Here is a 14,525-nt window from a genome sequence, read left to right as displayed (position 1 = left end):
CTGCTGTGCCGGCAAGCGCTCCCTCAGCACTGGGGCCAGGGGCCCTTCTCTGCAGGTGCAGTTCCGGACCTGTGGGGTTCCCTGGGCTGGCCTCACCTTGGGGGGTTCTTCCGGACTTTCCCTGGGAGTCAGCATCCGTTCTGCTCATTCCTGTTGTCAGACTCAGTGGGGGAGGGGACTGGCCTTGTGTTCTGAAGAGGGGTCCAGGCACAGTGGGCCACCGCACCCCTTCTCTACCTGCGCTCTGTCACTCTCTTGGTCCCCAGACCAGCAGCAACCCCAGGTGGGAGGAGCTGGGGCCAGTTCCACCACTTCAGCCTCATGGCGCTGGGGAGGCCAGCAAGCCATTGTTGATGTGTGCCCATTTTCCTGGCAGGGAAGTTGAGGCTGAGCTGAGCTCTAAAGCGCTGTCCTTCCCCACAGAGAGCCTGTCCAGCACTCCTCACTCACCCTCCCCACTTCCTCTAGGGGGCTTGTCCTCCTTGCGGCTCTTGGTGAGGGGAGTGTCAAGCAAAGTGGGCAGTGGCAGAAGGGGGCCCTTGGATGGGGTGTCAGAGGAGATGAGGCCTGAACTGCCCGCCCCAGCCTGAAGCGTGCCCGGCCAGGCCCCCAGCAGGGGTCCCCCTGGGCCCAGGCTGGTCCCCTCCACCCCGTGCCTGGAGCCCAGCCGCTCAGCTAGCTGCCCAGTCCACCGGAAGCCCTGGCCTGGTCCTGCGGCGCCCCCACCCTTCCCACTGTCCCTCTGCTTGGTCCCTGGCACTGTCGCCAGCCTGCCAGCGTCTACTTGTCGCCCTGGGGGGACCCGGTCGCCACACAGACTAGCTCGGACGCCAGCCCTGGCCCTGGCGCTGCAGCTTCCTCCAGCCCTAGCGGCACCGCGAGGGCAGAGGTGCCCTGTTTGGCCCCAAGAAGCTCTGGTCACCTGCCAGGAATGCTCTGTCGCCTGCCTGGTGCCCCCACTCCGGGGCCCACCAGCCCAGCCCTGAGCCTCGGAAGGGGTTCCTGGGCACCTGCATCCCGGGATGGGACAGGGACGGAGGCTGTGGCAGAGACCACGCTGAGCATGGGCTGCGTGTGCCAGGAGCCAGGCACCCTCACCTACCATACTCATCCTCAGGTCCCCAGGACTAAGGGGGGGATGGGGAGGCCTGAGCTGACACTGCATGCCCTGGGGGCCAACAGCCAGGAGAGGGGCGGGAGATGCCCAGGGGTGGGAGAAGCAGCTTCCCCGGGGACAGCTGTGCACCCTGGGAGCCTGGACGGGACAGGAGCACTGACCCCTTCTGTGTGTCTTTCTGCCAGGACCCCAGGCCTCAGCAGGGTGGCTGGTGGGCAGTTGGGCACTGGGGCTAGCAGCATCTCTCAACACACTGCTCCCACGCCGGCAGCCTGCAGCCCAGCAGCCCTGTCACTCCTCCGTGCTGCCCCTGGCAGATGTGGGTGGCTGCTGCCCAGAGGCGTGCCCGCCTGCTGGCCTTGCTGCTGCTGCTGGCCAGCCAGGTGAGGGCTGCCCACTCACCCCGCCAGCGCCCCGCAGCTTGCCTGCCCCGTGCCCGCCTGCTTCATGCCCACCGGCCCCGTCTGTCTCTCCTGCCGCAGCCACAGGTCCCCTCGGCCCAGGTGATGGACTTCCTGTTTGAGAAGTGGAGGCTGTACGGGGAGCAGTGTCAGCAGAACTTGAGCCTGCTCCCGCCTCCCACCCGTGAGCTCCCCACCCCCGGCCCAGGAAGGCCTGGCAGCCACCATGCTGGGAACCAGGGTGCCTGCCCATGTCCCTACAGCCAGGGCAGTACAGGCACCAGAGCTGGCCGGATAGGGCAGGCCTGGCTGTTGCCCCCTGCCAGGCTGGGACACACCCCGGAGTGCGTGGTCTCTGGGCCACCACGTTCAGGGCTCAGACAGGAACTCAGAAAAGGAGGGGTTGGGTGGCCAGGCCACCAAGTGAAGGGAGGCAGCCAGCATAGGGCAGAGCTACGGCTGGGCTGCCTGTGGGCAGGGAGGTGGGTGCTCTGGTGCCAGCTCTGCGGGGGGCAGCAGCTCCTGGCCTGGGGACAAGCCCTCTCCCCTGCCTGCCCCTGTCTCTGCAGAGCTGGTCTGTAACAGGACATTTGACAAGTACTCCTGCTGGCCTGACACCCTGCCCAACACCACAGCCAGCATCGCCTGCCCCTGGTACCTGCCCTGGTACCACAAAGGTGACTGCAGGGAGATGGAGGTGGCTGGCCGGGGTGGGGGACGAAGGAGGACGTGGGGGCAGGGTGGGGGACGAAGGAGGACTGGGGGCAGGGTGGGCTGACCAGAACTCTTCCCCAACCTAGTGCAGCACCGCTTTGTGTTCAAGAGGTGCGGCCCGGATGGGCAGTGGGTACGCGGGCCCAGGGGGCAACCGTGGCGCAATGCCTCCCAGTGCCAACTGGACATGGACGAAATGGAGGCTCAGGTAGTGCTCGGTGGGGGGAAAAGCGGCCAGGTTGGTGGCCCTGGAGGCCCACGGGGCACCACCCCTGCTGTGGTTTGCAGAAGGAGGTGGCCCAGCTATACAGCAGCTTCCAGGCAACCTACACGGTGGGCTACGGGCTGTCCCTGGGGGCCCTGCTACTGGCCCTTGCTGTCCTGTTGGGCTGCAGGTAGGACTCTGCCCCCGGCAGCGGGCGGGCGGGCCGGTGGGCACGGCGAGGGTTGACTCTCTGCTCTTCAGCAAGCTGCACTGCACTCGCAATTACATCCACGCCAATCTCTTCGCCTCCTTCGTGCTCAAGGCCGCCGCCGTCCTGGCCACTGACCGTCTGCTCCAGACCCGCTACGGCCAGCAGCTGGGCGACGACCTCAGCGTGAGCCTCTGGCTCAGCGACGGGGTGAGCGCCGGGCTCAGGGGTTGGGGTGGGCTCAGATGTCAGGATCAGGCCTGGCCGTCCCAGTCACGCTGTGCCTGCTCAGGCGGTGGCCGGCTGCCGGGTGGCCACGGTCTTCATGCAGTACGGTGTTGTGGCCAACTACTGCTGGCTGCTGGTGGAGGGCGTCTACCTGCACAGCCTGCTGGGTCTGCCCACCTTCCCCGAGAGGAGCCGCTTCTCCCTGTACCTGGGCATCGGCTGGGGTAAGGGCCGGCACGGGCCGGGGGCGGGGGCGGGGAGCCTGGGCTGGGGATCTCAACCACTGTCCCCACAGGTGCCCCCCTGCTATTTGTCATCCCCTGGGCGGTGGTCAAGTGCCTCTTCGAAAATGTGCAGTGAGTGGCTCTGGGCCGGGCGGGCCGAGCAGGAGGGCTGGGCCTGCAGGTGTGGGGTGGGGCGTGGGCTGAGGGCAGGTGCAGCGGCTCTGAGTGGCGCTGGGCTGGGCTGGGCCTGCAGGTGTGGGGCGGGGCGTGGGCTGAGGGCAGGTGCAGCGGCTCTGAGCGGCTCCCCACAGGTGCTGGACCAACAATGACAACATGGGCTTCTGGTGGATTCTGCGTGTCCCTGTCATCCTGGCCATCCTGGTGAGGGTGGGATGGCCCAGGGAGAGTGTATCCTGCCAGGGACCCCAGCTGGGCTGCGGGCCGGGCTGCCCGTCCTGGCTGGGTGCCCAGTCGCTCACCTGGCCCTGCTCTCACAGATAAACTTCTTCATCTTTGTCCGAGTCGTCTGCTTGCTGGTGGCCAAACTGCGGGCCCACCAGATGCACCACACAGACTACAAGTTCCGGTGGGTGTGGGCAGGAGGCTCTGGGGGCAGGCGGGGCGCAGTCAGGCCTGTGTCCTGGGTGGCTCAGGCCCTGCCCCCGCAGGCTGGCCAAGTCCACGCTGACGCTCATCCCCCTTCTGGGTGTCCACGAGGTGGTCTTCGCCTTCGTGACCGACGAGCAGGCGCAGGGCGCCCTGCGCGCCACCAAGCTCTTCTTCGACCTCTTCCTCAGCTCCTTCCAGGTACCGCCCCCACCCCTGCCCGGCTCCCAGGCGCGTCCCTGCCCCGCCCCTGACCCCCCTGTCCCCGCAGGGCCTGCTGGTGGCTGTCCTCTATTGCTTCCTCAACAAGGAGGTAGGTGGGGGCTGAGGGCTGGGGTCCTCCCCTGCCCTGACCCCTGGGGTGACCAGCTGGCCCCACTTTGTACCCAGGTGCAGTTGGAGCTGCTGCGGCGCTGGCGGCGCTGGCACCTGGGCAAGGCGCTGCGGGAGGAGCGGTCAGCCACTGTGCACATACCCTCAGCCGGCCCGGAGAAGCTGCAGCTGGCACAGGCGGGGGGCAGCAGTGGGGCTGGCTGGGACCGCTCAGCGAAGGCCTTGCTGGCTGGTGACCTCCCTGGGCTGGCCGAGCGGCCCTTCTGAGCGCTGGGCCTGCACTCAGACCCTGAGAGGACTGCCCTGGCCACCAGCCACCTGCCCCCTGGGTTCGCTGCAGATATCTGCCTTGAGGCTCAGGCAGGGTGCTGCCAATGGCCCAAGCTTGAACTACAGGCCTGTGTGCCCATGTGTGTCCGGGGGCAGGGGCAGTCCCTGGGGCCTGCAGCAATAAAAGGCTGGATCAGTAGCTGCTGGCATGTGCTGTGGGCCGGCCGGGCAGGCTCTGCTCCAGGAGTGCTGTATGGAGAGCTGGCATTGTTCTGTGCCCATTCTGGGGGGCGCCCCTCAGAGAGTTCCACTTCTTGGTCAGTTGGAGCCAGAACCCCTGGGTAGATATGGCCACCTCCCCTGCCCCCATGGCCAGCAGGGGGGTAGGGAGGGGTCTGGTGGTCGAGGGAGGCCCATGGCGTGTGGAAGCAGGACCTCGGCTTCCTTCCTCTGCTGCCACAGCTGAGTGCAGGACTGGAGACGGGGGGATGGGTCCTGGAGTGCAGCGGGCTCTGGCAAGAGCATCGGGCTGTCCTGGCCCTGCCTCCCTGGCACTTGGCAGCCCCCCCTCCAGCTCAGAGGCCCCTGGGGCCCCCTGGGGCTGACGGAGGCTGCGTCGTGAGCTGTGTGGGATGTGCAGGCGTGTGTGCATGGTGGGAAGGCCAGCCAGGTGGTACTGTTCAGGGAGCCACGTGGCCGGCAGTGGCTTCAACAGAGCATGGCTAATTGAGCAAATGAAAGGACAGGCGGCCTCTCAGGAAAGGTAAACAGAATTACCTGCCTAGTAGACCCTGCTGCCCGCTGGGCCTGAGCAGAGCAGGGAGGGAAGGGAGCCCACAGTGGGCCGGGCCGGGCCAGGGTACTGTCCAGCTGCATGTGGCCACTGGCTGCCTGAAGCTACAATCAGTTCCTGTCTGGGCCCTGGCATGCCCACCCCGTGTCACCCCATCCCAGGCGTAACGTGTCCATGCCAGCTGCGCTGCGGCCAGTGGCTGCCTAGGGAGAAGTCTGCCGACCATGCTCCTGTCGGCCTGGCCCACCTCCAGCCTCTCTGTCCTCACAGCCCCACAGGCCAAGCTGGTGGCTATGACCGGCGGCCCAGTAGGGGGTGATGTACCCACCGGCCTCTAGCCCAACATCTCCGCCCCTCCTTTCACATCACCACTGCTGCCAGTCCTTTCTCCCAAGGCTGCCAGGGGTGTGGGGGCAGGTGTGCACACAGGCTGTGGGGGCATGGCGGCCAGCTGTGTGAATGGAGCAGAAAAAGGCACTCCCAGGGCGCTGGAGGCCAAGGAGAGAGGGAGACAGGCTGCACGCTGGGGGCGGCAGCTGGAGACGGCCCCGTAGGCCGGCAGAGGGGTCAGCAGAGCCCCTAAGAGTGGAGGTGGATTTCCATGACATGCGGGGAGTTCTGGACTTCGCACATGGTGCTGAGAAAAACTGGCAGCCGCGAGTCTTGACACCCAGTGATGGGGAAGTACTGTGTGTCCTGGGCAGGAAGAGGACAGCCGGGGGGGACGCTCACACAGCTTGCCAAGAAACACAGATGCAAGGCCAGGCTTCGTGGTGCAGTGGGTGAAGCTGCTGCCAGCGATGCTGGCATCCCTGCAGGCACCCAGTTCCCACCCAACTCCCTGCTTGAGCCCATGTGTTTGGGTCCTGTCACCCACATGGAGACTAGGGGAGCTCAGGCCTGGCCATTGCAGCCATCTCAAGCATGCGTCTGGCCCTTCTATTCTTATAGAAACTTTTTTTTTTACCCAGAACATTTATTTGTTAACTTGAATGGCAGTTCCTGAGAGAATTTTCTGTCCACTGGCTCACTCCCCAAATGGCTACAGTGGTCTGGGCGGGGCTGGAATGGAGCCAGGAGCTGCTTCCGGGTCTCCAAGCACTTAGCTTTCTCAGGCCATGGAAAGTGGAGCAGCCAGGACACGAACAAGTGCCCATCTGGATGCCAGCACTACAGGTAGTGGCTTTACCTGCTATACCACATCAGGTACCCCTCAAAACAAACCTTAATGTTTCTTAGGCCTGGTGGCTGGAGTCCTCACCTTGCACACACCAGGATCCCATACAGGCACCGGTTTATATCCCAGCAGCCCCACTTCCCATCCAGCTCCCGGATTGTGGCCTGGGAAAGCAGCAGAGGACAGCCCAAAGCCTTGGGACCCTGCACCCAGAAGAGCTCCTGGCTTCGGATCGGCACAGCATCGGCTGTTGCAGCCACTTGGGGAGTGAATCATCGGACGGAAGATCTTCCTCTCTGTCTCTCCTCCTCTCTGTATATCTGACTTTCTAATAAAAATAAATCTTTTTAAAAAAAGAGTCTCTGGGCCTGGGGATACACACACTGGATCTGCTCAGCTGACACACCTTGGCTTTCCCAGCCGGGCGCACGGAAGCCAGTGCCAGCTCAGACCTCTCACAGCACTCAGCACGTGGGAGCACTCTCCCCACCAGGTCTCTAAGGCGTCAGCAAAGGCGTGCCCCCCCCATCGCCAGGTTGTGGGTAGACAGAGGAATGACCACTCCTGGGGCTCCTGCCACCCACAAGGGCCTGGGGGAATAAGCCAGAGTGTGGACAGAACACAATCCTGTACAGGGCTTCCCTGGCACCTCTCAGCTGGTGGGAAGCCCCCCAACGTGGTTGGTGGGGTGGGGCGGGGTGCCTCGCTGTGTGACTGCAGCCAACAGCACTGGGCAGGGTGCCTGGCTGCGTCCTTGCCTCCCCCAAGCTCCTGCCTCGGCCAGTGAGGCTTGTGGGCATCTGGCGGCAGCTGGCCTGTCAGGGAAGGCCCTTCCTGGGGCTCAGGCCACACCCCTCCCCTGCTCCAGAAGGCATTCCAGGGGAAGGGCAGGACCCACGGCTTCCCCATGTACCTGACCCCCGCGATCATGAGTGGGCTTTGCAGCCCTGGCTGGGAGCCGAAGCACAAGGGCTGTGAGGCAGGGTTCCGGAGAGACCACCGAGAGGCTGACCCCTGGTCACCTGCTTTTATTCAAGGCCCTGTCCCAGGGCCACACGGATGCCTAACTTGCTGGGACACAGGAAGAAGGGGTCGTGGTGACCCTCCCAGGACACGCCAAGAGCCAGGACAGGCCCAGAAGCACCACCACCTTCTGGTCAGCCCGGCACCCTTCGCCCCTGGGGGCCACCGTGGCCAGCACCAGGGAGGGGCTAGGCCTCACTGCTGGGGCCCCTGGGGGATTTAGCAGTGTCCCAGGTCCTGAGCACCCGGGTCATCTTGGAGCTGAGTGAGGAGCTAGGTGGTGTCTAAGCAAGGGAAGGGAAGGGCTGGTGCGCTGCCCATGCTGGGGGCAGGCAGTGCTGCCCAAGAGCGCCCCTGCACGGGGGGCAGGGCCCTTGTCCCTCTAGACCCTAAAGGAGACGGGGGCTGGGGCTACAGCAGGTCAGGTTAGAGAGCTGAGGCCTGGGGCTGGGGCAGGCAGAGCCAAGTGGCACCTGGGTGGGGGAAGCAGGGGCATGTGGGGGCAGTAGCTGGGGTGACGGGCCTCGGGAGTCAGCCTCCCATGGCAGGCGGGGCTCCATCAGGCACAGCCCGCCCTCTAGGACTTCTTGGTGTCCTGCGGGCTGCGGCGCCTCAAGTCGCTCAGGTCGACGGGCTTGAAGCCTGCCAGGGAGGGGGGCCAGCAGGGTGGCACTGGATCAGCGGCCAGGCCCCGGCCCGCCCCCGGCCCCCCAGGGGCCCCACTCACTCTTGAGGCTGGGGTTGGGGACCTTCTCCACGTACTCCTCCACCAGGCCCCGCTCGCTGCCCGACAGCTGGCTCCGAAGGTCTCTTTCCACACCCTGCCAGGCTGCAGCCCGGCCACAACAGTCAGCGCCACCCGTGCTGGCCAGGAAGGCTCTCCTCCCAGGCCAACCCGCCTCCTGGGCCATGTCCCCAGCACACACCCTCCTCCTGGCCAGTGCCCTGACACCCCACTCTGCCAGGGCTGGCACCCCCACCCTCCTCCTGGACCAGCACCCACCCTCGTAGATGAAGCGAACATTCTCTTCGTGGGCAGGGGTGAAGATCTCGCTGCTCATCGGGGGGGAGCGGGGGCTGCTGTTTCTCCTGGCGTTGTACAGGACTCTGGGCACAGGGGAGCTGGGGGCCAGGCGTGTGAGGGAAGGAGCCTGGGGTGCCCCGCCCGGCCTCGCCCACCTGCCCGAGACCCACCTGGTCATTGCTGGGGTGTCCGGGCCCAGTGTCCTGCTGCCAGGTCCCCTCGGCCTCTGTAACAGAAGCCCCGGGACAAGCAGTGGATGCGATGGGCATGGCCGTGTGCAGCAGGAGGAGGCCCCAGGCACACCCAGGGCTGCCCCCAACATGGCCAGTCCCAGGCAGGTCAGTGGGAAGTGGGGCCGTGACCCCCACACACCTCAGACGCAGCTGCCCCTCAGGCACAATCCCCCAAAACCCAGAGAACCCCGGCTGTGTCAGCAAAGGATGTATGCTGGCCTCTAAGCGGGAGGGGCCTGCACCCCAGGTTTGAGTTGCCAGCGAGTGACTCCACCTGGCCCTGGAGGCGCCTGTCTGCTCAGGGCTCTCCTGGCAGTTGGGGGCACAGCGGAAGCCCTGAGACTGCTGGGCATCACTCTCCCTGCCCAGGTGGGTGAGGAGGGCAGGGACCACAGGCTTGTGACCTCAGCCTTGGCAGCTTTGGGGCCAGGCCGGGAGGCTCAGAGGGGCATGGCAGCCGGAGGGGCTGGGGCAGCATCAGCTGGTGTCCCTGCCTCCTGGGGCCCACGGCTGGCCGGCCCTGCAGCTGCCCATCTGTGCCCTGGCCCGGTCGGGGTGGCAGCCAGTGTGACAGTGTGCCCTCCCTGCCAGACTGCCCCTTGCCTGGCTGCTCAGCCACGTCCCCCTTCCCTGCTGAACCCCAACCCCTGGGTTCCTGACAGGCACTGCTCCCCAGATGCCCAAGGGCCACAGGTGGGGCACACCCCAGGCAGGTGCTGCCTCCAGGCTGCACACTGGCAGCACACGCTGGGTCAGTCACTGTCATCTGCAGCCAGCCCCAAGGCCCCACGGTCCACGACCCAGACCCTGACCCTGCACGGCCCCGCAGCAGGCAGAGGGTGCAGCAGCCGGCACCCCAAGGGGCGCTGCCCCTCCCGGTTCCCAACCAAGGACAGGCAGCAGCCCGCGACCCCTGCACGCTCAGGGGCCCCTGCAGCAGCCCCGACCACGCGGGCCCCAGGCGGGGGTCCCACCCAGACAGCTCCTCAAAGCCCTCCTGGGGGCCTTGCTGCCCCCTCCGCCTAGGGACAGCGACGCCTGGACAGCGGGTGACCGGCCCGCGTGTCCCCCGCCCGTCCACCGCCCGCCCCGGTCCAGCCCCCAGTCCACCGCCCCGCCAGCCCCGGTCCAGCTCCCGCCCACCGCCTCACCTCGCCCGGTCGGCCGCCGCCGCCGCCGCCGCGTCCAGCTGGGAGGCCCCGGCGGAAGTGACGCGGCGCGGCCCACGTGACGGCGCGATGGCGGCTACGGGCTGAGGGGAGGGGCGCGAGGACGCGGCCCAGTCACGAGGCCCCCGTGGCGGGCTTGGCAGTCATGTTTATTGAAAAAGTAAAAAGTATCACAATAAAAAATGCACCTGGAGGGAGTGGAGGCCGGAGCGCTGAGTGTGTGTGTGTGCAGGGCGGGGTCGAGGCCGGCCTGGCCCCGAGGCGCTCACGCCATCTTCGTCCCTTGGAAGAGCTCCACCAGGTCCTTGAAGTCGGGGTCGATGAGGTCGGAGGGCAGGTCGCCGTCGTCGTTGGCGGCGGCCCTGTCGGCCCCCAGGGAGATGAGGTACCTGGGGGCGAGCAGCAGCGTGGGCACGAGGAAACCGAGCCTGTGGAGCGTCCCCGCTGGCCGCGGGCCCGGGGCGGCCAGGGCGGGCAGGCCCGTCCTCACCTGGCTATTTCGGGGTATCCATCGCTGCAGGCGATGTGCAGGGGCGTCCAGCCCGTCTCGTCGCGCTGGTGGATGTCCGCCCCGTGCCTGACCAGCAGCTTCACGCAGTCCAGATTCCCAGAGAGCACGGCCTCATGCAGGGCCGCCAGGCCTGGGCAGGGCAGGGTGCACTCAGGGCCGAGCTGGCCCCCTGGGGCAGGCTGCAGGCAGGGGGTCCAGGCCCAGCCACCTGGGGCAGGCTGCGGGCAGGGGGTCCGGGCCCACCCTCCTGGGGCAGGCTGCAGGCTGCAGGCTGCAGGCAGGGGGTCCAGGCCCAGCCACCTGGGACAGGGCAAGGGTCTGGGCTGGACCCCCTTGTAGGGATGCCTCAGGACGGGGTGGTGGCACCAGGCCTGCGGCTCACCTGAGGGGTGGATGGTATCCAGGGAGACCTTTCGGGCACGGATGAAACGCCCCACCTGTTCCAGGTCCCCCTGGCGGATGTGATCCAGGAACAGGACATCGTTGGGAAACCGCACACTGCGGTTGGCCAGCAACCGCCGGCGCCTGTGCCGTGGGCTGTAGCGGGCATAGCGCACCGTCCTGCTGGGCATTAGGGCTGCCCTTCTGGGGACCCTGCTGCTTGGGGTGAGGGTCAGTGTGGGCTCTCTTCCTCCGGACACAGACCCTGCTTCTGGCTTATATAGGACTGCGGGCGCTATATAAAGCTGCGTGGTCACGCTGTGGGGCGCGAGGGCCTGAAACCGAACCGCCCCCCCCCCCCCCCCCCCGTCAAGGATCGTATTAGCAGCTCGTCTTTCAGCCCACCTGTTGTGTGTCCTGCCAGAGAGGTCAGATCCTTTCTGGCCGCCGCTCCCTAACCCACAGCTGGACTGTGAAGGTGCCTTATGGAGGGCACGGGCAAGAGGCCGGGGCCCAAGTGGGTGCAAAGTGGATGCTGTGGGCAGGCCCAGGTGACTGACCTGTCCCAGGACCCCAGGAGGCAGGGGCCACCCTGGTAATGCCACACCTGAGGGGTGGGACCACATGGGGTGCCTGTGTGTGGTGGGGGCTGCCCCAGGACCCCAGGGGGCAGGTGCTGCCCTGGTAATGTCACACATGAGGGGTAGGACAACATGGGGTGCCTGTGTGTGGTGAGGGGTGCCCCTCTGCCCCAGCCTTCTCCTAGATGATAACCTGGAGTTCTCCCCCTGCCGGCTGCCCTCAGCCCTGCCACAGCCACAGCTGGACGCCAAGGGGGCGCTTGGACCAGAACCTGAGAGGGGCCTGGCAGACAGGATGTGGGCACTGGGAACGGAACCCAGCTGCAAGGGCAGCTCGGCAACTCCGAGGAGGGGTGGCCCCAGGGTTGACCTCCCTATTGCCCCGCGTCTGTCCAAAGCTCCCCATCGTCCCAACCAACCGTGCGCAGGGATGCCTGTCACTGAGCCATCCCCGTCAGGCTTTTACAGCCTCTCGACCTGCCTCAGGGCCCAGGGGCATCGTGTGCCAGATGCAGTGCCACTAGGCACACTGTAGGCAGCTGCGGCCTCTGCCAGACTGGGCGTACAAAGACCCTGCTGGGGTACCCACACTTCCAGGGGTGGGGAAGGGCATCGCGCCCCAGCTGCAGTGGGCGCATGCTCAGCTCACATGCTGGAAAGCCTGTGGCTGTTCTGCACAGAGGTTCAGGTGATAGCCTGGGAACGAACCTGCAGCCAGCTGGACAGGACAGGCCTTGACAGGAGTGGCCATGCAGACCTCTCTCTGTGGGCATGGTGCCTTTCGCTGTGTGGAGGATTGGAATTAGAAGCTGCTGGGGGCACCTCGCCCAGGAGGCTGGCATCATAGTCGTTTCTGTACCTGTGTAGTCCCGACAGGCCATGCGATGCAGGCTGGCTTTTTAAAGGTTTATTTACATGTCTAGCGTGGTAGCCTAGGAGCTAAATCCTTGCCTTGCATGCACCGGGATCCCACATAGGTGCTGAATCCCACATGGGTGTCTCAGATGCTCCACTTCCCAACCAGTTCCCTGCTTGTGGCCTGGGAAAGCAGTGGAGGACGGCCTAAAGCCTTGGGACCCTGCACCTGCGTGGGAGACCCGGAAGAAGCATTCTAAGTTCAGACGGGCTCAGCTCTGGCTGCTCTGGCCAGTTGGGGAGTGAAGCAGCACCTCTCTGTGTATGTGTCTTTCGGCTGAGCCTGGGCCTCCCTCTTCACCTCCTCCCAGGCACTCAGCAGGAAGTGGGTGAGCCGCTGAGCAGCCTGGGACCAGACACCCCTGGGCTGCGGTGCTTCATCTCCCGACACTATGAGCTCGGGAAGTGACCCGGTGTTCACACTTCCTACAGGTCAGAGCATGTGACGAAGAATGCTCCCCGGGCTTTGAGGTCCTGCCGGGAGCCAGGACAAGTCGCCACAGGACCACAGGAGGCCCAAGGCCCCAGCCCGGGAGCTGAGGTTTTGGGGCGGGGCAGAGTGTCTGGGCAGCCTGGCCTGCTGGCCCGGCCAAGGAGGCCTGGGCACCACCCACAGCTCCCAGCAGGCCGGGACCCAGGAATGCCCATCAGCCATGCCCACGATGGGGCAAGGCACTAGTGACTCACTGCCCTCTCAGGAGCGCGTGACCGCCACAGTGCCCAGTTGCTGTGCAGCTGGCCAGCAGGGTCACTGTACCCCTCTCCTGTGCTTCTTTTAGCCTGAACCTGGATAGGCCCTGAGCTCAGCCTGCGGCTGTCTGCCCCCGGGGGCCTTTTCCCTGCCAGGGGCCACCATGCAGTGTCATCAGCTCAAGTCCAAGATGAAGCAGCCGCCTGTCCAGCCCACCGGGGCCATGACCCACAGCTACACATCCCCGAGGCCTGGCCTGCCTGCCCTGGCCAGCCACCAGCCCAGTCTGTGAACATTAGGACCCGTGGCCCGCTAGCTCGCCAGCGCCCACTACAGGAAGCAGGCAGCAGCACAGCCTGAGACACCTGCCAGCCCAGGGTCTAACCAGGGTGTTGCCCAGTGAGCACCTGAGCTCCCCCAGATCCCAAGAGCTGCCCCTCTGCAGGCGCTCAGGGCACCTTTTGTCTCCCAAGTGGGGGTAGGGGCCAAGGACGTGGACCGTCCTCCGCTGCTTTCTCTGGTCCATTAGCAGAGAGCTGGATCAGCAGTGGCGTAACCAGGACCAGAACTGGTACCCACTTGGGATGCTGGTGCCACAGTGCCAGCCCCTTCCTGGTACCTGCTGCAGGTCCCCTTCAGATTGCTGTGGAAGATTATAGGGATGGCACAGCAAGCTGCCCCTCGCCCTGTCCTCTCGTAGCCTGACCCTGTGCAAGCGTGTGACTGGGCACTGTGAACCCACAGACAGTGCAGCTGGCAGCTTCAAACACATGCAGGCAACATGCTACAGAAGCCTGTGCCCTGAGCCGGACACCGGTGGGGTCCCAGGGATACATGCCTGTGGGAGCAGCAAGGTGCGGGCGGTGGCGTACTTGTCCCATACCCCACCTGCCCTGTAGCCTACGGGCTGGGGACAAGACAGAAGCAGCACCAAGTAGTACAATTTCAACTTTATTTGGCCAATGGTGGATTCCAATGTTGGGGTGCAGATGCCTGGAGGAGCGTCAGTGTTAAGACTCGGCTCAGGCTGCCTTGGCTGGGTCCGGTTCTGCCTCACGCAGGCCGCACTGGGAGGGGATCCAGTGCTAATGACGGGGCCAAGCCCGGCCCCATTTGGGCCCTGTAGCCAGTGGCCCCGGCCCTCCCTCAGGCGGGATCCTGGGAGTCTGACCTGGGACACAGGAGCCATGCTGGGGCACAGGTGGGAGGGACTGTGGCCAGCCTGGCTCCACCCCCAGGGGCAGGGGCTCCAGGGAGGCGTGACAAGTGTCCGGACATAGGAAAATGCCTGAAAATCCCACAGGTGGAGTTTCCATGGTGATACCACCGAGCCCCGATGGGGGAGGCCCCAACGTGAGATTCTCAAACATTTTAGGGAGCTCTCAGACGAAGAACATGTACAAAAATGTACATCACGATTAAAAAACTGCCCAGCGAGTGGGCCGGCCTGGTAGTCAATTCCTTTCCAAAGATTGAAAAGTGTGGAGGAGACGCTCGGGTCCCAGCGGGCTCCCGGGCGGGGTGGGCTCTGCCCTGGGGGCTGCATCACCACGGTGTGGTTCCGGGCGCCAGGCCCACCCGTGCTCACAGCTCATCCCGTACTTTCTGGTCCTCGTCCTCCTCCAGGTCCGGCTCCTCTGCTTCTTCCAGGTCCTCCAGACCCTGGGGGAGAGGAGGGGGAGGCTGGGCTCTCGGCCTGCAGCAGGGGAAGTGGACCCTCC

General features: G+C 65.5%; 3 protein-coding genes across 4 annotated transcripts; 1 reads left to right on the top strand and 2 right to left on the bottom strand.

Moving 5' to 3' along the window:
* Positions 1-1,409: 1,409 nt before the first annotated feature.
* Positions 1,410-4,530, top strand: GCGR (glucagon receptor). Of its 2 annotated transcripts, XM_004593000.2 has the most exons (13): positions 1,410-1,500; positions 1,600-1,702; positions 2,088-2,195; positions 2,319-2,440; positions 2,521-2,627; positions 2,699-2,855; positions 2,938-3,097; positions 3,169-3,229; positions 3,409-3,478; positions 3,595-3,683; positions 3,766-3,904; positions 3,975-4,016; positions 4,094-4,530. In XM_004593000.2, the coding sequence occupies exons 1-13, from the start codon at positions 1,435-1,437 to the stop codon at positions 4,301-4,303; spliced, it is 1,434 nt and encodes a 477-aa protein (XP_004593057.2). In that variant the 5' UTR covers positions 1,410-1,434; the 3' UTR covers positions 4,304-4,530. The 2 variants fall into 2 exon arrangements, with proteins under 2 accessions (XP_004593057.2, XP_058531897.1); XM_058675914.1 differs by lacking the exons at positions 1,410-1,500; positions 1,600-1,702 and having other exon boundaries at positions 2,136-2,195; positions 2,324-2,440.
* A 3,191-nt stretch (positions 4,531-7,721) lies between these two features.
* MCRIP1 (MAPK regulated corepressor interacting protein 1) lies at positions 7,722-9,839 on the bottom strand (the record flags this gene model as incomplete). Its single annotated transcript, XM_058675690.1, has 5 exons — positions 7,722-7,941; positions 8,027-8,128; positions 8,303-8,421; positions 8,494-8,549; positions 9,708-9,839. Coding segments are annotated over 5 exons (474 nt in total), but the record flags the coding sequence as incomplete, so codon positions are not given.
* A 68-nt stretch (positions 9,840-9,907) lies between these two features.
* PPP1R27 (protein phosphatase 1 regulatory subunit 27) lies at positions 9,908-10,871 on the bottom strand. The gene is made up of 3 exons (XM_004592999.2): positions 10,619-10,871; positions 10,216-10,366; positions 9,908-10,114 (listed from the first exon to the last, which is right to left on the bottom strand). Exons 1-3 carry the CDS (start codon positions 10,806-10,808, stop codon positions 9,991-9,993), a joined length of 465 nt encoding a protein of 154 aa, XP_004593056.2. The 5' UTR covers positions 10,809-10,871; the 3' UTR covers positions 9,908-9,990.
* Positions 10,872-14,525: the final 3,654 nt, after the last annotated feature.

Source organism: Ochotona princeps, chromosome 17 (genome assembly GCF_030435755.1).
Source record: "Ochotona princeps isolate mOchPri1 chromosome 17, mOchPri1.hap1, whole genome shotgun sequence".
NCBI classification, from domain to species: Eukaryota; Metazoa; Chordata; class Mammalia; order Lagomorpha; family Ochotonidae; genus Ochotona; species Ochotona princeps.
This window is presented reverse-complemented; position numbering and strand designations above follow the sequence as displayed.